The sequence below is a fragment of the Salminus brasiliensis genome, chromosome 10, assembly GCF_030463535.1.
Source record: "Salminus brasiliensis chromosome 10, fSalBra1.hap2, whole genome shotgun sequence".
NCBI classification, from domain to species: Eukaryota; Metazoa; Chordata; class Actinopteri; order Characiformes; family Bryconidae; genus Salminus; species Salminus brasiliensis.
Genome location: NC_132887.1, coordinates 8,512,007 through 8,536,863, shown reverse-complemented (window position 1 = coordinate 8,536,863; position 24,857 = coordinate 8,512,007). Strand labels below are relative to the sequence as shown.

The 24,857-nt window shown below is 40.2% G+C and overlaps 1 protein-coding gene across 1 annotated transcript in view; it reads left to right on the top strand.

The window, feature by feature from the left end:
- The window catches only part of alk (ALK receptor tyrosine kinase), a 438,724-nt gene that overhangs the window by 382,557 nt on the left and 31,310 nt on the right, over positions 1–24,857 (top strand). Inside the window, exons 11-15 of the mRNA XM_072689118.1 lie at positions 5,846–5,980; positions 18,961–19,126; positions 22,350–22,497; positions 22,713–22,832; positions 23,241–23,382. Coding sequence (XP_072545219.1) covers positions 5,846–5,980; positions 18,961–19,126; positions 22,350–22,497; positions 22,713–22,832; positions 23,241–23,382 — 711 coding nt within the window. The remainder of the gene's footprint in view (positions 1–5,845; positions 5,981–18,960; positions 19,127–22,349; positions 22,498–22,712; positions 22,833–23,240; positions 23,383–24,857) is intronic.

Here is a 24,857-nt window from a genome sequence, read left to right as displayed (position 1 = left end):
GTTCTGCTGGCTGGTGTTGGCCATTTAAGGCATTTACACCAAATGAAGCCTAATTTAGGCCCAATTTTGGCCTTCAAAAAGGAAGAACCAGGCCTTATCGGCAAGAACATCTCAGATTCATTCTGATTCTCATCTCTCTTTGTCAGGCTGAGAGCACAAAAGTAGAAAAGTACAGCCCTGTTAGTACATGGCAAAGTTTAACCCTTAGATTCTATATGTGAACCCACGCTTTGTCACTCTCAAATCATATTTAAGCATTACAGTCTTAAATAACATCAGTTTCATAGGCCCTAAAACAGAACCATGTGGAACTCCATAAGATACGCCAAACCAAACTATAATTCCATCATCAAATCTTCTTCTAAGACAGCATCTCTTTTGTCAGGCTGTGTTGCAAATATATTAGAAATCAGTCAAATGCAGTTCTTCTAGTGGTTGAGAGACAACTCTTGGGCTTGCTTTTTTTTTTCCTATGGGCCGTTACAGCTACACTTTTAGTGAAAAGCTTTTTGGAGCCATGTGAAGCGCTCAACATTAAAGGATTCGATACTCCAAGCAGGATTTCAGAAACTTCAAACCGACGCCCGCCACTTCACAGTTTGATGACTTCAGCATGTCAGCAGACGTGATAAGATATTAATCTTTGGAAAGATCCAAGAACGACATCATGGCAATCATCATCTCTCCCCGTTTCTGGGAGAGAACAGGGCACGGGTGTTAAATGGCTGACATTCTCTGTGAAATATTTGCCCTGCAATTTGTAGTTGATGGCATTTGCCACTGTGCATTGATTTGACATGGCAGCGCTGTGGTACCATCCATTGCAGGCACGCCCAGATGGTTCCTTTTAATCTGTCTATTCCACGTTATGCCTCAAATGAAACAGTCTGTGCCATATTTTATCACTAGTCAGTCAGCGGTAAGGCTGTCAGGCCTGGCACGGTGCGTCATTTGCAGAAGGAAGCGGCTCATGCTATTAGCAAAACAGACCCAGTCATGATGAACATTACAAACATGGTATAATTTGTTTAGGGGCAAGACGGAAAACTAAATACGCCTATTGCTTTGTCTCTGTGTGTGTTTTTGTTTGTGTCTTCTGTCAAAACCATCTCTTTCTTGTCTCCATTGTCCTCCAGCTTAAGCAGATGGCTTCAGTTTCACTCTGTGGGTGTTGTCTTTTATTTTTTTATTATTATGCTTTTTTTGTTACATTCGCTCACATGATTGTTTGGATAGGGAGCCATATCAGTAAGAAATAGGGACTGGGAGGCTCAAGTGCCAACTACAAATGACAGTAAACATGACAAAAAGCTTCTCTTTGTCTTTAATGTTCGAAGAGCCACCCTCCAAACCTGGTAAGCTCACCCATGGTTGCTTTTCGAGCAATGCCAGCTGCTCAGCAACAGAGAAGACCATCTCCTTAAAGACCAGCCAGGAGCAGAGCTCCATCTACTGCCCAACAGCATGGCTGGAATGTGCCTACAGTGTCCATCCCAGGCATTGAGCCTGCCAAAGATGCTGTTTGCCTGGAGATACTGAAATTCTGTAGACCAGGGGCTGTGTATACACCAGTCGGAAATGCCTGTCACACTGCAGGCTCGATGATGTTAGTCTCATGCAGATCAAGAGGGATTATGTTTGGAAGTTCTACTTTCTTATTTGTCAGGAAGTAGAAAAAGCTGCATTTTCTGTCTGTAATCTGTTCCTCTCCTTTAGTGAGTTCTTAATGCTGTACTGCCCAAAGTTTGTGGACACTTGTTGCTTCACTGTTTCTTCTCACATTAAAGGTATTAATAGGGAGTTGTTCTTGCTTTCACAATTAGAGCCTTTACTGTTCTGGAAAGGCTTTACATTAGAGGTTGGAACATTGCTGCGAGGATGTGATTGCATCCAGGCATAAAAGCATTGCATAATTAGTTTTGGGTCACAAATGTCAGTCTAACTCATTACAAAGGGTATCTATTCTGTTGGCAGTGCCTTTCTATGGACATTATATATGCTGTAAATGAGGCATCTGCATAGTCATCACTATACACTTGCAAGAAAAAGTAAGTGAACCCATTGGAAGTATGTGGATTTCTGCACTAGTCGCTGAAAATAAAATGTGGTCTGATTATAAACTACAATTTATAAACAATTATAGACATAAACAATCTAAATAAATTAACAATACAACTTACAACCCAAAATTTGAAGCCCGGTGGCAGGAGCATTATAGTTTTACGCTTCCTTGCTGTCTCCAAGATGTCTGTATTAGCTGTATTAAAACCTTTTACAGGAGATCTTAAGGGCAACAATCCTGGATCTCAAGGTGAAGACCAACATTTATGTGTTATTAGTTGAAGTGTCTGTCTATAACTGTGTCCTGGATAGCAATCAGACCCCATTTTATTAGTGAACAGTGCAGAAATCCAGGGACTTTCAAATGGTTCCCTTACTTTTTCTTGCAACTGTATATGATATAATGCTGTATATTAGCTGTTATTTTCAATGTGGATGTGGGTACGTGGCCCAACTATGCCTGAAGTCATATTAATACATTGGGCAGTGTTATGTAAGATAGGATTTATAAATTTACTTTGAAGAAGTTTCAGAAATCCATCCAAGTGACATTTCCACAGGAAACGGGGAACACTTTTCTCGAATGGTCCACTATAGATGTGCGGTAGATGCTCACCTGACATTCAAGTAACATTCAACTGAATGTCTGTTAATCCCTTAACACAGAAAGACTTATTACACACTGATCATCCTATATCCTGACTTCATTGCTTACTGCAATCAAATCAAATCCTCACAGCAATGCTTCAGAACCTAGTAGAAAGCCTTATTTCCTGGACAGTAGAGACAGTAATCCAACAAAAACAGGATACACTCTTTTTAATACCATTGTTTTCAATGATTGAGCAGGTGTCCCAATACTTTTGTCCATATAGTGTACTGTTGTACTTTACAGGGCTAGCATACACTAAGGCATGAGCAAAGTTTGCGAAAGTGTTTGCCTGATGGATTAGAGAGAAGAGTCTATTGTCGGGAGAGCAGGGGCTCTTCGCTATCATCCTGGCCTTAGTCCAGCACCGCTGGCTGTAGATAACCCGTAGGTCATGATATGCTTAGCTGTTGTGCTGCATGTGCCATCTCTAGCATTATTGGTGGTGTTGCCTACCACTGGTGCTGGGCTGTTTGCGTTGCCAGGGAGTCCCTACTGTCAATCATTATGTTAGAAAAGTAGTCCGGCAATACACTTTAAACTTTGCAACTATATCAGTTAAATTAATGATGAGAAACCACACGTTGGTTTAGCTGTAGTATTGTGTTTGTGTGTGTGTCTGTGTGTGTCTGTGTGTGTGTGTGTGTGTGCGCGTGTGTGTAATTATGTATACGTTTAGGGTAGCAAAATATGCTGTCATTTCAGTTTGAAGACATTCAGAGCTGTGTGGAAGGCTTTTGTTGCTGCCTTCATCATCCCTAACCGAATCTGACTGCAGAAATGCCCATTGCAGTCCAGATCTGAGCCTAAAGCTGATTGCGAAGTCACTGCAAGGTTGCGACTAAGTAGTAATGTATTCCCCCATTGCCCACATAATTGACCACAAGATTCAATACAGTTGTACCCATGAGAATTGATGAGGCTGTTTTTATGGGGCTGAAATGTGAACTCCTCAGTAACTTCACTGACACAAAGACAATTTTAGTGCTATCTCTTTAAAGCCTAACCTGTTTAATGCACAGTATGAACTGTGAGTTTTCTTAACAAGGTCCAAATCTCTGGGTTAAGGGATTAAACGATTTCCTCTAAAGGTTCACGTTGAAAGGGTTCTGATTATAGACCACCACCTAGGACTGTCCTTGATTGTCATGTGTGCTCTGATGCCCTTGTGTCCTGCGGCTCACCTGTCATTCTGTCATTCTGTGAGCGGTGCAAAACTGACAGAAAAAAATAACAGAAAGAAGAATGGGGGGTGGGGGGAATAAAAAAGAAGCACAGGCAAAAATGATGGAAAAGGAAAGTCAGTGATCAGCCGTGAAGATTGTAGCCAAAAAATCACTTTATTGTCTCAACATGTTATAATCAATTTTGACAGACAGGCATTTACATTTATGGCATTTAGCAGACGCTCTTATCCAGAGCGACTTACAAGGTTACTCGTATTACAGAGGCGGGCCAACGTAGTGTTAGGAGTCTTGCCCAGACCGGGAATCGAACCCCAGTCTCCGACATGGTGTGGTAGCTTAGTGGCAGGTAGTGGTGTTATCTGTTGTGCCACACCAACCACAGGCAGATAAATACTTAGATAGACAGATAGATATATGGCTGGATAGACAGACAGACAGACAGACAGACAGACAGACAGACAGACAGACAGACAGATAGATAGACAGACTGATAGATAGATAGATAGATAGACAGACAGACAGACAGACAAACTGATAGATAGATAGACAAACAGACAGACAGACAGACAGACAGACAGACAGACAGATAGATAGATAGATAGATAGACAGACAGACAGATAGACTGGAATATGTTTAAAGTAAATGAATGAATAAATAAATAAATCCTGGTTTATCTGAATGAGGAATTAGGCAGATATCTGAGGCTTAGGCTTTTTCCAGATCTCATTTTCCATCCTGTGATGTCTCAAATGGGAGGGCAGATAATAGTTGTGCCAGCAGCGTGCATCATGAAGCGCTGGTAGCAGTAGGGAGCAGAGCTAGACTGTGATGAATGATGCCAGCTCGGCCTGGAGTGTTGCGGGAGTTACTTTCATGAGAGTGGAGATGTTTTTTGTTTTTTTTTAGGAGATGATTAAAGACATTGAGATGAGAGGTAGCATTTTTCACATCGTCCCCGTATTGTCTCCAGGACTACATGTGGTGGGGAGAGGGGGCGATCTGTCTTCTCAGGATGCTGGCAAATGGAACAATGCTCGACTCATGTGGCTTGTCATCATAATTAAGAAACATGCAGTCGGTTCTTGACTTCTTCACTGGGGGGCTGAACTCAGAACTGACCACCTGTGCTGCCTCGCAGTGCATATACGGGTGCTTGTGTCAGAAATACGTATCATAACATCTGGTGTGATACATTTTGTGCTCCTATTTTTTATTATTATAATTATTGTAGAAAACGGCCTCAGTGCTTGGACTATGGCCAAATACACATTCAGACAGTTGATTAACACATGGATTTTTATCTATACTGTTCAAATGAAAGTACATATGTAATTACATGCTTGTTACACATATATTACATGACTTAACACACATAGTGAGTTCCATTACAATCAATTACATTTGCCTTTGTTTTATATTCATTTGCAGCAGATTTGAATCTTTTTGCTTTACTGTCAGGTCAAGAATTTTGTGGTTAAACTTTAAAATATATATTTTTTTCTTTATTTTCATATCTATATACATTTATATCCCTTCTGCTTACAAACACAAATCTGGAATGGATGTTTTTCTGTGAAAATCCTGAATATTGAACTACATTGTGCTTTTGTTGCACAGGTTACTGGCTGATGGCATGGGCTCTGTGAATGGTAGTATTATGAAAAGCAAGCTTACAAAAGTCAGAAATGAGTTTCAACATCCCTAAGAACTACGAATGCAGTGGGAGTATCTGAGTTCTAGGCAAGGCCTTCAAAGAAGAAGTAAAGGAACAGAGTGTTTCACTTATGTGCAAACTGATTTCTATACTGATTTTTAGATGTTGAGAGTGGGCGTGCTATCAGCGCTCGAAAGAGATGGAGAATGCTTCAGAACTGCTCTTAACACTCCACAACACCAGAGCTGATATGTGAAAGCAACCATGTAATATGTTCATTCTTTTATCTTCAGCAAATGGAGAATTCCCTCCAGTGGTTCCCCCAAATCCCGCGGAAGGGAAGCTCAGACCCACCAGTCCGATCAAGACTACCTCACCAGTGGAAAGAGGCTCAGGAGCTCTGTCCCTGCTGCCCACGCCAGCAGACTGTGAGTTTTAATCTCATTTAACCATGTTTTATTTGCTAATCGCCCCTGTCACGTAAAAACCTTGTATCTCCGTTTTTGCCTGTTTTTTTTTTTTCACTTTTTGACATTATGAGAAAAATGAAAAACCATGATGAATGGGCCAATAGAAATCCGCCAACATTTTTACATTGAGTTTTCCTTTCCTTTCCTTTCTTCTTCTTTACACAGCGTTGCTATGTTAGTGTTCTAGCACTGTTTGTGGACGATGATGTTCGGATACTTTCATTGAAGAACCTCTTTAAACCTCCTAGTTCTTCTATGGCATTGCTCCAAAGAACCCTTTTTGGCACCTTTTAACCTTCATAGTATAGCTCAGGTCTAGCATCCTTGATTGCTCAGATTAATAAAATGTACTATTACACCCACAAGGCACCTGTAATACACTGGCTTCATACCACATCAGTATAACAAACAAGAATCCCGCTGTTTAATAGTGGGTTGAATAAAAACACTTAATGTGGGTGAATACTAAGTCCACGATGCAGTTGACTGCCTTGTTGATTGTATTGCTGGAATACTATAGGTGGTAAAAGGTGGTAAAAAAAAGAGCGAGGGAGAAACTGAAGGCAGTCAAATAGAGCAGGTCTTCTTCAGGCTTCTTCAGAAGAAGACATTTACCAGATCATAAAATGGCCTGGTCGCTGTAAGGGCGTTAAGTCAACCTGATTAAACATCATGGAAAGGCCAGTTACATTAAACCATTTAAAACGCATCATCGCCTATGCCTGCATACGACACAGCGAATCTGAAATAGAAACCTTCTCACATTTACCCTTTTAGAAGGTCACCTTAAGTCTGGGAAGTAAGTAGAAGCTGCCTATGATATTAACTTAACATTATATGATCTTCCCATAACGGAATGTTAGCCAGGTTAATCACTGCAGACATAAAACTAGTAGGATCTCAGTGTGTATTGCTGAGATCCCGTTTGGTCCTGGTTAGTGTAAGGTGGTTAATGCCACCTTGAAGACAGATGCATTTTAGGAGGTAAGATGTAGCATTTTTTTCACGCCTCCCCTCGTCTGGGTTGCTGCATTAATCAGTATTCTTGGCGGAGACCCAGATGATGTTTGTGACATGACTCCCACGCAATCGCAGGCTTAATAAATGTGAATGAGCTGCTAATCTGCAATTCGTTAAGACTCGTTAGTGAAAACCCACCCACTCGGATCCAGGCCCCAGTGGTGTGGTGTGTGTTTGTGGCAGGCTGCCCAGCTAAAATGGCTCTAGGCTGTGCTAAAATACATGACCAGGGGATGTTTGCAATTATTTCCATATATATTTTTGGTTAGGCTGAGCATTGTAATCAGAGGCTATAGGCAGAGCTTTTGAGTGATGCAGGCCTCGAAGCATTTGCCCTATTAGGTTCAATCTCTTGCAGTATCCCTGTCATCCATGAATGGGATTCCAAGTTTCTAACTATTGTGATATCGGTCCTTGGCAATGCCACGCCCATCTCCAAGACGGCCTCTCGCGATCTATCTTTAAGTGGGTATGGTGGCCATCCCTCTCCCCAATCACTGCCCAATCACATTGCATTTGTGGCACTTCCAAAAGATGCACATGCTAGCATTGTGTGGTGAGGAGGAACTAGCCAGTAGATGGGATAAGACATAATTAAACTGGGAATAAAACTGGTTTCAAAAAGAACCTGTAGGCCATCTACTCTGTACTGTCCAGAGATTCATGATATCATTCATAATTCATAATTCATAATACGTTAATTATTGAATTTCCTATACCATAGCATTGCAGCTACAGTACAGTATTTAATAGTAGTGCTGGATAAACCATAGGTGGCATGGTTGCACTGCAGGGAGTGTATGTGCCACACAGCTCCAGAGGGCTGGGGTCATGGTGTTTGATCCTCACCCTGGTCTTTGTATGTGAGGAGTTTGGTGTGTTGTCCAGGTGAGGTTTCCAAGCTCTGGCTTCATCCCACTTCCTGAAATCACTTGGTAGGGGAATTGGGTATACTAACTCAACATATAAATAAAGGTGCTGCAAAGGGTTTCTTGAGTGATGCCGTAGAAGAACCACTTTTGGTTTCATTAAGAGCCATGTTCATAGAAGAGATGTGTATAAGAATGAAGCACCTTCCATAGGTTAAAAACCTTCACTTGATGCAAAGCCTCTTTACCCATTCACACTCCATTAAGCCTATTTTTTTATGGAACCAAGGGTGCTTCTTCAATGGCATCACTTAAAGAACCATTTGTAGCAGCTTTATTTTTAAGAGTCTAGGTGTGTGTTCTTCCCAGGGGGGGTATTCCTGCCTTGCATTCAGTGTTTCTGGGTAGCCTCCAGACCCGCTTGACCAGGAGGAAGCAGATAAGAAGATGAATAAATTCAATAAATTTGGCAGCTTTGAGCTCCACAAGTTCATTTGAGAGCATTTCAATGATTTCATAAGGCTCATACACAATACACCTCAGAGGAGGTTCTGGAGTGAGAACTTGTATGTTGGATTTCATTTCAGGACAAAAAAATCACCCTGAATTTATCTGATGCAAATGTGGTTTCATGTGAAGAATATATGGTATTAACCCAGTTATCAGCTTTCCATTTATTACTTTTGGCAGTAATTGTGTTGGCATATTTTATTCATACAGGAAATTCAGAGCCCTACTTTATTTCTGTGGGAATCCAAGGCAAAGCAAGAGAAAGTCCTTTTCTAAATGTTTGCCTGATTTGCATGCACCTCACACTGCACAGGGCTAAGAAGTTGACTCGTGTTTTTGTCTTCTTGTCTAGACTTTTGCAATGCCCTGTTTACCAGATTAGCCAAAACCACTACTGGCAGGTTACAGCTTTTGCAAAGCGCAGCTACAAAAGCACTAACTCGTATCAGGAGAAGAGGAACATTGCACCTGTTCTTGCATCATTGCGCTGTTTGCTTGTTTGCTTGTTTTCTTGCTTGTAGAATTGATTTTCTCGGAACTCACAGTTCTGTTATTAGTTTTTAAAGCCATACATGGTTTGGCACCTTCATACATTACAGAGTCATCAAATGCTTACTGGGTTTCCCAGAAGCAAATAATAACAGAAGTGTCTTTCTGTTGTTTTTTTTGTTTTTTTGCTGAGATGAATTTCCTGATGAGGATGACAGTACAGACTTTTTTAACCCGTTTATATCTGACCTTTTCTCTTTGACTTCCGGACAAGAACCACACTGAATTTACCCAATGTAAAAGGGGTTCATTTGATAGAAATTACTCCATAATTCAAGTTATTTGAAAGCTTTTATTTTCAGTGTAATTTTCTGCTGTTAGTTTTAATTTTTGGTTAATTTTGACATGGTGGCGAAGCAGGTAGGTTGTGTGTGTGCCACACAGTTACATGGGCCTGAGGTTGAGGGTTTGATCTTTGCTCCATTCACTATCTGAGCAGGGCTTGGTGTGTTCCCCCTGTTTTTGCATGGGTTTCCTCCCTCCCCCCAAAAAACATGGTAAGTGAATTGGTTATCACCACTGCCTTCCAAAAACCTTGCCTTTCATTTTAGATTTTTTATAAAAACACATGCAAGGTGTGTGACAAGATTCATAGATTAAGAAGAGGTGGAACTGTGCAGTGAATGTCTTGTTGGATTTGTGGAAAATATATAATACATAATACAAAATATGTGAAATGTGAAAACTCTGTAAATAATTCTGGATGAATGGACCAATAGAAATGCTCCAAATTACTTGGTATAAACTCTTAATTTACATTGACTTCCATTCAAAGTTAATAACATTTTTACCATTTCACCATTTTGAACATCCATTTTTTCATTGGCCAGCTACAATGTAGTATTGAATTTAAGCCTACGTACTTCACTGAATGAATACACTGTATAGAGACTGTTGAATTAAAACCTGCATCACTGAATTAATACCTATATTATGAGCCCATCTGCGCACAGTAAAACACCATAAGTATAAATGTAATAATGAAGATTTTGCCGTGTGGGTGGAAACTTGATGGTGCAATTAAACCAACATATGTATCACAGTAGTTTACCTGATGTTCTCCATGATGGCTAATTAACAGGGCCTTATTTCACACACTTCTCCCTACATTCTTTCCCCTGCCTGTTTTCCAGACATAAAATAAGTCACCTTGCATCGCACGAGGATGCTCAGGCTGTAAATACATGTGGGATATGTGACAGGAATCATAGATTGAGAAAAGGTGGTACAGTGCAATGTGTGTCTTGTTGTGTGTGTGGAAAATGGATTGCAAAGGTGATGTTAATGAGTGGCAAAAAGGAGTGACTGCATTTGGGCTTGCCAAAGGCCATAGTGTGAAGGAACTAGATAAATCTGCTGGTGTATGGAAGAGTACGGTCATACAGGTCTACCAGCAGTGGCAGAAATCCCAGTCTACAGGGAATTCACATGATTTTTGATGTTGCGTGTCACTCTATTCCTTATGTAGATGGTACACATTTCCCTGAGGAGTGTTCTTTCAGAAATTGGTGGTGAAGAATCTGTGTTGATTTCTAGAAGCAGTACTTTCTTTTATTCACAAGCTGTGAAACACCGCCCTGTCTGTTAATTTCATCTTTCAGCTACAAATTTGAGGAGCATTTCCTGAAGACTGGGATTTCTGCCACTGCTGGTAGACCCGTATGACCGTACTCTTCCACACACCTGCTGATTCAGATACTTCCTTCACACTATGGCCTTTGGCACGCCCAAATGCAGTCACTCCTTTTGGCCAATCATTAACATTGGCTTTGTGACCCATTTTCCACACATCCAGCAAGACATCCACTGCACTGTGCACACCACCTCTTTTCAGTCTATGAATCTCATCCCATACCCAGCAGGTATTTGTAGGCCCATTGTCCTTGTGCAACGCCATCTGAAGGAGCCATCTTAAACACTCAGGGTTACTAATTGTTTGTCCAGGGAGCTTGTACTGCATAAACACTGATTATAAGTAATTGAAAAAGCACAGCATTTACTCTCAATCCTATTGCTGCCTTCCACATCATTCTCTCATTGAGAGTGGCTAAGGTTAAACTGTTTCTGACATCATTGAACATTTCATGCTTTTTGAATGTGGTGTGAAGGGGTCAAGCAATCAGAACAGAGCTCATTTGCATATCATCGCTGTTGGAACAAATCTCTTATCTTCATAATGAAATTCTGTATTATTAACTTTTAATGTAAAGGGCTCCCGAGAGGCACAGCTCTGCAATGTTGGCTCTATCGTCGGCAGTTTGATCCCCAGTGATGGACCAGCTATACATGGCTGGGTGTCTAATAGAGCCTAATTGGCCTCACTCTCTCTGGGTGGAATGGGTGGACCTCCCTCTGCCCTATTCAGTCAGGACAGTACTGGCCAGTGCGGGTATCTGTCAGCTGGTGTAACAGAACTGACAGTGAGTGTTCTCCTATAACACTGCATAAGCAACAGTTTGAAAGAAAGCGGTGGTACTTCATGTGTCTTGGGCGAAGCATGAGCTAGCCTTTACCCTCTTCAGCATGGTGGCATTGTGTGTGATTGTTATTATTATATCCACAATAATAATAACAATTATCATTTTTATTTGTGAAATGCAGTATTTAATAATAATAATGAGTAATTATTATTGTTATTAGTAGTAGTAGTAGTAGCAATAGTATTTAATTTAATAAAGGAAATTATATTTTTTTAATTAATTGACCACAACATTTGTACATAGACCCTCATCATGGACAACTTCAAAGTCAAATCAAGAGACTTTTATTGTCATTAATAAAAATAGTACGCTTACTAGTACACAGTGGAGTGAAATTAGGTTCCTCCAGGACCATTATAGTGCAACATGGAACGGAAACCATACAGTTCAGATACATAAATGTGCAAACACTGAATCAGAACAATCACATAAATACAATAAACACAACAGACATTAGACATAGTAAACAGACTGGACAGTGCAGCTCCGACACAGCACTCAGCACTGCATGTGTTTGGTGGAGATAAGGCGCAGAGCTATGTAACGTGCTATGACATGAAGCTATACACAGTGAACACAGCAGTTACTGAGCTAGAAAAGAGCAGTTCTTATGTATCCAGTTTTAGCAGCAAGTAACCTGACAGGTGTGAAAGTACACATGGTGGGAGTGCCACTGGAAATCTGTATGAAGTGTGTATGAAACATATGTGTAAGTGTGCATTATGTGTGTGAGTATGTGTGAGGTGAACTGGGGTCTCAGCTCAGTCCTTGTGTGTTGGGACGTCTGACAGTGTGGGGGTAGAAGCTGTTGCAGAGTCTCGCAGCAATGGCTCAGATGCTCCAGTGCCTTCTGCCAGGTGGCAGCAGTGAGAAGAGTCTTTGTTGGAGGTGGGTGGGGTCATCCACAATGCTGGTGGCTTTGCGGACGCTGTGCATGGTGTTAATGTCCATGATGCAGTGGAGAAATTTCCTCAGTCTTTATAGTCCATATTTGGATATATGTATTGTAAAAACAGCCTGTTTTAAATTCACTGTTTTTCTGAAATCACAAGAACAAGAACCAACTCATTTACATTTGTCCACTCATTCAGCCTACCATAGTATGGCCCCGCCCACTCATTCTGCAGTTCTCAGGAGTGTTTTAGCTCTGAGTGCTATTTGAATGAGACACAATACCGGACAGCCAATCAGTCTTTAAGGTACAGTAGCAGGAAAGGCCTGCTGATTGGAACATAGAACCATACAGAGCTGCCCAAGCAGCTGGAACAAAATCCTGGGGTGGATTTTTACTTTCTTTGGATTTTTGGATTTTGGGATTTTTCTATCTCTAACTAAGAGCTTCAGAATCATGCCGATGCTTCACTGACTGTAATAGGGGGAAGGTCGCCTCTGTCATTGTCAGTCTGGGCCAGAACACTGCTACTGCACTAAGGAACTTTGGTGGAGCTGCATGAGAGAGACCTCTCACCAGAGCTGCGTAAGTCATATTAGTGTAAAATACTATTAATAATAGTATTTTATACTAGTAATAGTATAATAGTATTACTCTACCGCCTCAGTCCGCATGCTTCTTTACCCTGTTTTGCATTTGTGTTATGCAGTTTGTTTTCATGGTAGAAGTGTAAAAAAGAATTACTCTCCCCACCTGTAGGGGGAGCACAGGAGCGAACAAGAAAAATATGTTAGTATAGTATAGTAAGTATGTTGTTCTGACAGTGCTAATAATTATTTATTAGGTGAAAATATGTAAGTAATTAAATTATGATGTACATAAAATCATTTAAACATTATAAACAAAATAATACATATAAAAATCATTTAAAAAATGCAAGTAAAATGGATATGTCGACTTTAATAAATATACCATGCTGTCCTCAGTATGGAGTATTCTCTTTTACTCAGTGGCTTCCTTTCTCTTACAAGAAGCCACTATCCCTCTTGCTCCTTCCTCTGTTCTCTATCCATATTGATTTCCCTTTTACCACCGTATTCCAGGCTGAGGATGGGTGGTGAAACGCAGCCAAACAGCGGGCCGGCCGTGCTGACTCACCTCTCTGAGTGCAGAGGACAGGGCCGCTCTCAGCTAGATGAGCCTTTTTTTTTTTGCCTTTGTCTGTGTGATTACTTTCTCTGATGGAAAGAAAGAAAAAAAAAAAGAAGAGCCGCATGGCTAACCTCATGATGTGCTGAGCTGTGTGCGCGCCTCACTTCTGGAATCAGCCATTTTTACCAATTGAAGACTCGGGTAGTGAGATGAAAGGCATTTTTATGGGGTTGTATTAGAACAGAAAAAATGGCGACACTGCCTGGCCTCTCCTCACGACTGGAGGTTTCTGTTCACTTCAGATCTAATTACAACTATCCTCCGGGCTGTTTCTGTGTTCCTTAGCGAAGGCCGCACCACTTTGTGTGTTTTCTTCAGAGCGAAAGGATAGTTTGGAAGTGTGACGCACGCCTCTGTGTGTGTGTTTGTCAGAATGATGAAGGCAGTGCTGATATTCCACACTACGTGAAACAGACAAATAGCATCAGCCTGTATGAGTTTTAGCACATTTGGACAACATCAGAAGAGCCGGGCCTGTCTGAGACATTTACCGACAGCGTCAGAGGAGGAGCCGAATTTAGCTCTCGTCCTTCTGCTCCCACTAAACCCCACGTCCATCATCGCAGCTGATTCCAGGCTGCAGGGCAGAGGTGAAAGACTCGAGCCCCCACTCTTTACTCATCAGCGTCTACAGTCGAGGATATAGAAAGTGAAAAAGAGAAAAAAGAAAGGAAAAAACAAAGGCTCGATTCTGCTAGATGCCTTCTGAGATGTTCCTGCTCCTGCTCTTCCACAGGGTGGTCTCGCTGTATTCATATCCCAGCACATTAGGGGGTAAAGCTGTGTTTTTGAAAATGACTGACAAAGCGGCTGCTTTGTGTGTGTGCCAGAGTAAAGCTTAGAGAGAGGAAAACAGAATGTTTGTAAAAGACTGCTTGTGTGTGTGTGTGTGTGTGTGTGGTTGTGCCTGTCTGTATGTGATGTATGTGTGTGTGTGTGTGTGTGTGTGTGTGTGTGTGTGTGTGTGTATGTGTGTGTGTGTGTGGTTTGTATATCCATCAGTATTCTTTCTTATTAGAACTTTTGGGCGCTCCAGGGAGCACATCTTAATAATAATAATAAAAAAAAGTTTGATTGATTGTACTATTTTTGTCATATACAATGTTTAGTCCGGCAGAGAGAGAGCAAAAGAGAGAGAGAGAGAGAGAGAGAGAGGGAGAGAGATGAAAGAGTCAAAGTCTCATTTGCAAACTTAGGGAGTAATGGGGAAATGGAACATGTCAGTCATCGCCGGCAGAGCAAAATGAGAAATGAGATCAGCATACGTCCCTGCATGTGTGTGAGTGTGTGTGTGTTGTGTGTGTGTGTTGTGTGGGCGAAGCAGAAGGTAGGAGGTTATGAAATGTCTGCAAAGGAGAGGGAGCTACAGTCCATGAAAGAGAGGCCACCTGTTCTGTTCTGCAGCGAGACGCCAGTTAGTGGACGGGACATTTCATAACGTAAACAATGAGGCCGTCGGATATTCAACTTTACTTTCTATCCAAACACATTCAGTCAATCAAGACACGTAGTTTTACACTGAAGTTATGAGAAAGATGTAGATGGCAAGTAATGGAAACTATTAGGCACCAGTTAGCAGCAGATAAACAGCAAGCTTAAATGCTGACCAATTACACTTGGGGAAAATGTGTATGTGAGCTAGTTGTCTGTCTATTAATGAATTTGTGTGATAGATGGATGGATGGATGGATGGATGGATGGATAGTCTATAAATAGCATTGTCTACTTCCTTCATGTCTATAAATCCACCTAGCATTGATCTGTGGAGCAGTGGAACTGTGTTCTCTTGGTGCTCCATCCAATACTTTTGGCATGAGTTGAGGAGCTAAGGATAATTGTCCAACATCCTGACCTCACTAATGCTCTTGTCATGGAATGCAATCAAATCCTCACAGCCGTGCTTCAAAATCTAGTGAAAAGTCTTTTTCCCTGGACAGGAGAGACAGTTACTCCAACACGTAACTTATACACTTAATACCCTCGGAAGAAACAATGACTGGGCAGGTGTCCCAATACTTGTGTTTTTATTAGATATGCTAAACCAAATAATTCACATAAGTTCCAGGGTCATGATTACCTGAATAATACTCTTATGGGTTGGTTAGTTAGCCCAGATCGTTTTGGCTCTTTGTAGCTGCTGCTAAATGTCTGAAACACTGATCAGACAGTAAATCATTATCAAATTATCAAATCAGCTTATAGAGGTTTGCTTGTTTTGCTCTTAGCATCACTTTTCTGTGGGATGCAAAGTTAGTCTTGGTTACTCCTTGTTTAGTCCGTTGACTTCATTACAAACACAGTCACAAGCAAAAACACTGTCGCCTGAGAGAACAGTGCTTATAGATTATCCCGTCTGAGCCCAAGCAACGCTCCATGGCTTTGAATGATAAGAATATGCAGCAGGTTGTCTGGACTTAATTTTGGCAGGTTTCCATCCAGCAATCAAATGAAATGCATACAAATAGCTAATATGTTGCTGATGAGTTTCCATCTGTTCTATACAAGGGCATAAAACATCTGAGAAGAAGTTTGGAGTGAGTAGATTTTACAGTGCATGGATGTGGAGACAGAAAGTACTGGACAGCATAACAGGTCAGGAAATCAGCATCAGGCATCTCATGTTGGTGTGACATCACATCACTGTTGTTTCTTGTTGTATTTGTGTGATAAGATAAAGATATGGTTTAATTTGTTTTAAATTCACTTTTATCTGCTGCCAACTCCCATGCATCTTAGCTGTGTTGTATACAGCAAATGCTTACTGTTGTAATTTACGGCATTGTGTCTGTCCAGCCTTGTTTATTTAGTATTTCAAAAAATGCACCTGAAATTACAGCTGATAGCTACTATTGTTTTTACGATATGCTTAATATGCACTGCATAGCTATTTAAAAATCGAACAGCAAAAATTATTTCATAAATGAGTAACATAGATGAATAATTTTGTCAACATAATCAACATTTGTACTGATTTCTGAGTTTCTGTTATTTTACAATGTGTTTTGATATCATGGTGGTGTAGCATAACACCACTGCCTTCCCCACAGAAGACTGAAGTTTGATTTTCTGGCCAAGTGAGCACACCACCCTAAACGCTACATTCTTCTACCTGTGTAACACGATTGAAATTTGGCTAAGAGCATCAGCCAAACATCAAATAATGACATTTTATTCAATATAGAGGATGCTTTGTACTTACAAACACAAATGTAGTTTCGAAATCTTCCTTAAAATCCACGCTTTTCAATCCTTACAGGTGTTAGTAAGCCGTCAGTGAGAATTAAATGAACAAACTGTAGCTTCAAGGACCGTTGAGGCATGCAGGCCATGGGGGACCTATCAGAATTAACAGCCCCACATGCCTTCTTCTGTTATAGCATGTGTTCACAGGACTGATTGTGTGTTGTACATTGTTGGTAGTGAATCCAGCTCATTATGTGCAGCCTTTACCCCAGCTTAGGCTCAGCAGTGAGCTTTTCCCTCTCTGCATCTCCCGCATAAGAAGAACAAATACTGCCGCTCTTGGCTGACTCTCTAGGAGCTTGATTCCAAGTGCACGCTGCAGCCCATGGCAGCACCGCTGTGCCCATCTGACAACAGCAATCTCCTGTCTAATGGCAAACGGGAGAAAAGCTGTCAGCCCTCTGTGCACCATTACAGCTCTAATGAGAAGTAATGGCTGTCCCCTTTCATGCCACCATCGCAGGGCATTGACACAAAAAAAAAAGAATCCAACAATGCATATGGGCGGACGTCCGCCACTGCGAACGCAGCAAAGGGGAAAGTGTTTGTTATTATGTGTTGTTACTTGTTAGCTGGATGCAGAATCTCCAGTGTGATAGAGATAGCAGAAGGTAGATTCCAGCTTCATATAGTAGCTTCACTTCTCTTCCTTTCTCACATTATAACTGCCTTTTTTCTCGGCTAAGTGGGTAGCTTATGGACGATCCCTTTGATGTGAACCAGCCATAGCTGGATAGCTGGGTCTGGTGTGCAGAATACTCAACTTCTCAGAGCTATAAGTAGTTTCTATTATACTATTATGGTTAAGATAAAATAAATGTTTCAAATTCGTTATGAAGAATTTCACTCCATAATGCTGTATATATAAAATAATTTTGGATATAAAAGGTTTGAAAAATAGCAAAACACAAGTTAATACTAATAAAGGTGGTATTAATCATTATACAGCATTACCAAAGGAAAGTGTATTATCTTTGTCTGAGGAGAAATAAAGCATATTCCATATTGTTTCAATGGTTTCTGAAATCTTTCTCCTAAACCTGCCCTTAGGAGAAATGTGGAGAATAACATCAGCACTTAACTGTGAGGTGGTTTTGGACACAAATGAGAAAAGCATAAGATTTCCTTCTGCTCTGATTGACTGCTGAAAGATCTCTGAGATGGTAAAGAGAGCTTTATATAGAAATGAGGAGATCTTACATTTGCCATATGAATTTTATTCAGCTGAGATTAAGCTGAGATCAGTCTGCCCAAAAAGAGATTAAACCTCATGTGAGGCATGCATGTAAAGCCCACTCCCAACAATCCACAGTATATCATAAGAAGTGATGTAGAAATCCAGAAAATTGAATCTCCTGAAGGTAATGTGGTTGCACGGCTTAAGTGGTTCCTACTTCCAGGCTGTTGCTAAGCTGCAGCTGCATGGTCAGTAGATGAAAACTGTTCATTCTAGGTAGTTGCTATGAGGTTGGTTGTTAGTTGGCAGGTGGTTACTATAGTGTTCCTAGGTGGTGAATCCGAGCAAAAAGCTGTATTCAAGCCCAAAGTGAACAATCTCTCAAAAACGCTGTTAAATATGTTTAGTAAGCAAACCATTCAATTATAAACAATAAAATATTTACTCTGAAGTAGTTGTTATATTTGGTAACTATGAAACAGATGTAATTATTACAATGATATATTAAAGTGTGGGTACACATATGGGAGATTAAATGTAGTTTAAATGTAACTGTAAATAGATCATGGATGGACTGTATATATATATATATATATATATATATATATATATATATATATATATATATATATATTTGTGTTTGCAGATATCTGTTTTTATTTCTGTGTTTATTTTATGTTGTTAATCTTACCTTTCCTTGGTAATAGGAACCAGATGTCTACATAGAATGTCTACACAAATTAGCAGTGAGCTTTCTGAGTTCCATTATATTAATAATGTTAAAGTAAATGTAAATCTGAAAAAATAAATCTGGGGTACACAATCCCCTGCACTTACCTCTCTGTCATGACTGACTTCTACCTCAGTACAATTCTTCAGAGTGTTTCACATAAAGCCACCCACAACTTTTACTTGAGACATTTAGAAAAAATGAAATTCTCCTGTAAGTAGTAAAATCATAGAAATACATATTTGTGTGTTTACAGCTATGAAATGGCTTTTCAACCCTTGTGGGGCCTCAGGACCAGAAGGCCCCACCCCATCTCAGTGCGCCAATGCCTACCGTAACACCAATGTGAACGTGACCGTGGGGACAAAAGGAGTGCTGAAGGGCTTTCAGATGTGGAGGGTTCCAGAAACAGGAATATACAGGTAATGTCACAGTCACTGTCTCTGAACTGTACTTTTACATGTGTGTGTGTGTGTGTGTGTGTGTGTGTGTGTGTGTGTGTGTGTGTGTGTGTGTGTGTGTGTTTTGCACTGTTTTGCACAAGGGTTGGCTCTCTCTCTCTCTCTCTATATATATATATATATATATATATATATATATATATATATATATTTCTAACTGTGTATTGACTGTGTAAGTGACACTAATTGATACAGAACATTATGTGAAGGTGTTTTTTTAAGAGCCATCCATTAAAAGTTTCCTGTAGTGCTGTATCTGCAGTATTCCAGTATATAAGAAAAAGGTCTGGAACACAGGGTTCCTCAGCAGTTCCCTTATATTCCCTACTCACTGAGCATGGGATGTAGATGAAGGGAACTTCAGTTCATTAAACATCAATTGGACACACTTAATGACAAGAAATAACTGATAGGTAAACTTTCCAGCAACTTCCCTGTTGCACACTCCTCCCTATGCAATAAATGACGAAATGTAGGCCACTTTTGGCAACTGGAATATATCTTTTATTTTTACGAATGTATTATGCTAAAAATACAACCCCACCCATTACACTGCAAAACAATAATATCCTAGCAAGTGTAATCTCATCTAAATTTCTATCTAAATTGTTAGATAATTGTAGAAATATTATTCGATTAATTAGCTCATTAGCTCATGTTTTGTGTGATTTCATCTACAAAAAGGGTCTTATTCATTTGGCAGGCCATTTTGCTTAATTCAAGAAATAATAGATCATCAGTAAGCAGCAATAAATAAAATAAATAAATTTCAAATAAAATAAATTTTCAGTGGATAAAACCTAGTAGAATCATCTAATTTTAAAAATAAGAGGATTTCACTTACTAAAATATCATTTTTGCAGTGTACACACATAATATACTCCATCAGTTGCTCACTCACATAGCCAGAGCCACCCTTCCATCCCCTCAGTAAATTGTTTAGCAGTCATTTCACTGATGATTAAACTAGAACTCATTTCTTCTAGACACAGCTCTAGCCTCGGATCGAAAGGAGCCAGGCTGTTCAGTTAATTGGCGTCTACAGAAGCTGAGAAATGAGAAAACACATTTCCAGAGTAATCAAGGAAATTGGTGAGGTGGTATCCAACCACAGCAGAGTCTAACTCTTAGTAATGTCCACTTTAGAAGGGCAGTGGGGCTAACCTGATTGGATTCAGTAAATGTTTATGGTCTTGCATGACTAAGTGACTGAGGATGGTGTATAACGGTAACCCTCCGAAGTTAAGAGTTATGCCTTTCTTTATACAGCCTAATTCACATGTAATTATGCAACTACAGTTTTATTACACAGGTTGATTTGTTTAACACTAACAAAGGTTTGGACACAGCTGTTTGAATGTGTTGAACATTACCTTAAGCTTGCTGCTTAAATTATTGCCATTCCAGGACAAAAACTGTAACATCTTTGAAATATTTCCCTCACCCAGTGGTTTTTGGGTGCGTCACAAGTGCTTACCATATGTAGCATATTCAACATAAGGAACATCTTTAAGCCTGTTGTGAAAGCGACCCAGGAGGCTCTTCATGAAGCAGCTTGAGGGACTGATGTGATTGGGTAAAGCCACATTAAGGCACAGGAGGGAATAATGTGGGAATAATGTAAGGAATCAAAATGAGAAGATAGTTTTGAAGTGATTAACTGTTGCACTTTCCTTCCTACTCAAGAAACAACCCTTAAAATGTCTCAATTTTTAAATGTTTTAGGGAAGTACTAAGTCAATTGACATGCACCTTTTATTATTACGAATGTAATTACTAATAATACAACCCATTACAATGCAAAAAATGATAACTTAGCAAGTGTAATTTCATCTTCATTTCTACTAATTCTCATTTTTGAATTATTGTAGAAATATTATAAGAGCTCATTTCTAACTTATTTCTACTTAAGTGATTTAATCTGCAATTTTGTTTAATTCAAGAAATAATAGATAATTTAGCTTTTGTCAATAAATGCTGCTTAAAACATGCAACAAAGTAGCCTCCTGGGGTGTTTTTACAACAGGCTTAACAATGTTCCTTATGTTGAATATGTTGTATATGTGATGAACACCTGTGGTCGCTACACTCTATACAAAAGACGTTTTATATATATATTGAGAATTATTGAGAAAGTATTATTGAAATGGAATACTTCTGCTTTTGCTAAGTTATTATTCCATGAGAGAAAAAACATACCTTTTCATTTTTATATTTTAATTTATACCTTCAAAGAACTCGCTACATCTAAAGATTTTTCTCTTATTGTTTTGCCGGTCAGTTGAGCTCCAGTGCATTTGTTTTTAATAAAACATTCCTACGGGGGCCTGTCCCAAAATCCATATCTGCAGCTTGGGGTTGGTGTACACTAACATGGCTTATTTCAGACTTGCATAATATCTGTAATGACTTGTTAAGGCCGCAAGTGTGTTGTATCCCTTCGAGCTTCAAGTACGGCAGTCCTGTTTTTCTGTCCTGGCATTGAAGTGGTGAAATTAACTTTCCTTGGGTGTCTGAATGGCAGAGTCACTCGCTGTCTTCTTGTCTGATATTTCTTACCAAAATACACTATATGGACAAAAGTATTGGGACATCTGCTCGTTCATTGTTCTTCCAAAATCAAGGATATTATAAAACAATATTTATTTTGTTGGAGTCACTACGGGAGTCTCTACTGTTCAGCGAATTTGGATTTCTACTAGATTTTGGAGGAGCATGGCTATGAGAATTTGATTGCATTCAGCAACAAGAGTGTTAGCGAATGTCATCTACAACTCCCCAACTCATCCTGAAAGTATTGGATGGAGCACCACCATCCATCATTCCAGAGAACACAGTACCACTGCTACACAGCTCAATGCTCTGGGGCTTTATACTCCTCTAGTCAACACTTATTGGGATGGTGTCAATAGGTTCCTGTATGAACTTTAATTAGTATGTTTTAACATTGATGCTTAGTTACTTACACTGACATGTACAGTATTTTAGTGTCCAAACCTCCTGGGTAGGTTTTTGTATTTGTACAGTACAAATACTTTCGCTCAACTCCTCTTCCTGTTTTCCACCTCTATTCATGAGTGAGAAATCACTGATATTAAACCACACCCTGCTTTTGTTATCACTGCCACAGGCTTAAAATACTCCATTATATTAAATGTGATGTATGTTGTGTTGTTTGACTCAGGATCACAGCTTACGGTGCAGCAGGTGGACGCAGTGTTCTGACCACGCACCGATCTCATGGAGTCTACATCACAGCAGACTTCAAGTTGCTGAAAGACGAGGTGCTGTTCATCCTTGTGGGACAGAAGGGAGAAGATGCCTGTCCCAGAGTGAGTACAAAGCCTGACTTATCATTCTCCAGCTGTCCAGTAGTTGTAGCCGCACAGAGGAGACTGGGGTAGTAACAGAAGCAGCAGGGGATATCAGAGCAACGGATCAGCAGGTGGACTGCAGGGAAGAAGCAGCTGTAAACAGAACAAGTTAAGGAATGTGACGTGTCTTTAAATTTCCTGTTGCATCTCTGTTGGCTTCTGTTCTCTCTCAGGCTGTGGAGCCTCTGAGACAGGTTTGTCTGGATCAGAAAGGCCCTCCAAACAGCACGAGCATGCTCAGAGGAGGAGGAGGAGGAGGAGGAGGAGGAGGGGGAGCTACCTACATTTTTAAGGTGAACCATCTGTGATATTAAAACAGTTATATCTAAAAGTTCCAGACAGTGTACATTGTTCTAGACAAAAAGCTATAACGTTACATGCGTTTGGAGGTTCTTTAAACTTTTAAAAGGTTCTCCATTTGCAAGAACCACTGGTTGAAAGGTTCTTCAAAGAAACAAAGATGTGTCTTTTGTGCCATCGCTCTAAAACCCCTTTTTTAAACATCTTGTCAAGGGTTCTGTGGGCAGTGATTCTATATAAAAATATTTAACCAGGATGCCTGATCAAATGGTTCTTCTCTATGATAAAATGGTTCTAGATAGCACCAAAAAGTATAAAAAACCCTTTTGCTCTACTTTATAAACCATTTTTGTTAGAGTCTAGTGGTTCCTTCTGAGAGTTAAGCCAGCAAATGGTTTCAGGTGGAGAACGGAGTCTACATTCCTCTGCTCATCGCCGCTGGAGGTGGAGGACGTGGCTACAGCGGGCACTCAGAGAGCCAGGAGGAGGTTGTGGACCATGACCCCAGCGTCCCTGGCCACAACGGCATTTCAGGAACCGCAGGTAAGTCTTGACTAGAGACTTGATCCTTTGACCTGTTCATTTGAGAATGATTATCTGAATGAACTAGACTGCAGATTTGAAATGAGCCATTTAACTGCTGGGCCAGCTGAGAATTACGGTCAATTAGGTACACAGGAAAGGCCTTCTACACCACAAACATCCATAAACAACCATAAAACAAGACAAGAGGACAGTACTAAGGGGAGGTGGTGGGAGGTTGTTTTAACTGTGGAGGGCTGTGGAGGGCTGTGATCTTGTCAGCATGAGCATCTAGAATGCTTGGATAAAATAAGCCTTACAGTTTCTCAAGGACATTGTGTGTATCCTTTCATAGGCAGGGCTCACTGAATGCTAATACAGAGTTAGGCCTGGAACTAGAAGAGCTGTATAGGAAAGTGTGTGTGTGTGTGTGTGTGTGTGTGTGTGTTTATGTGTGTGTGTTAGAGAGTGTGTAAAATGCAAGGCTTGTGGTGCTTGAAAGTTTAGAATTTACAGTTGTACAGAATGTACAGTACTGTTACAATTATAATGTAATTATATGTAACCTGATTTATTTGGTTAACAGATATCTGATAGATAAAATATCTATACACTATATGTCCAAATATTTGTGGACACTTCTTCTAATGAATGCATTCAGCTACTACTAAGTTGCACTCATTGCTAACACTGGTGTGGAAATGCACACACAGACACACACAGCTTGTCTAGTCCCGGGAGAAAAGTATTGCCAATAGAATAGGACTCTCTGGAGCAGATAAACATGATCTTATTGGCACCATCTCTAATGCCAGGTGTGGGTTAGAGGGGTATAAACCCCCAGCATTGAGCTGTGGTGCAGTAGAACTGTGTTCTCTGGCATGATGGTTGGTGCTCCATTCCATATCTTTGGAATGAGTTGGTATGATGGGGATAATGAGGTAGGGTGGTGATCATCCAACATCCTGGCCTCACTAACACTCTTCTCTGTCACTCACAGCAATGCTCCAGAATCTAGTAGAAAGTCTTCTTCCCTGGACAGTAGAGACAGTTACTCCAGCAAAAGCAGGATCAACTATTTTTAATATCCATGATTTCAGAAGAAACAATGAATGAGCAGGTGTCCCAATACTTTTGTCAATATAGTGTACAATTAAACAGATCGACAATATATTATGATGTGGTTTGGTGTGTGTGTGTGAGTGTGTTAGCTTTTACAAAGCTCTCCTTGAAGAAGGCCTGGATTTCTAGTTTGAGTATTTCAACATGCATGGACATTCATTTTTTTATTATATTTATACAATTTATACAATACACATGCATGTATTGTGCTAGTTTTTCTAAGTGTGTGTGTGTGTGTGTGTGTGTGTGTGTGTGTGTGCCAACTTTTGTCTCCCATGGTCCTCTCCTACTGTGAACGCAGTATGGGTTCTATCAGAGACTTGCATTTCAAAGGCCAGCACCCCCATTGTGTTCTCTTTACTGCTGCTGGAAGC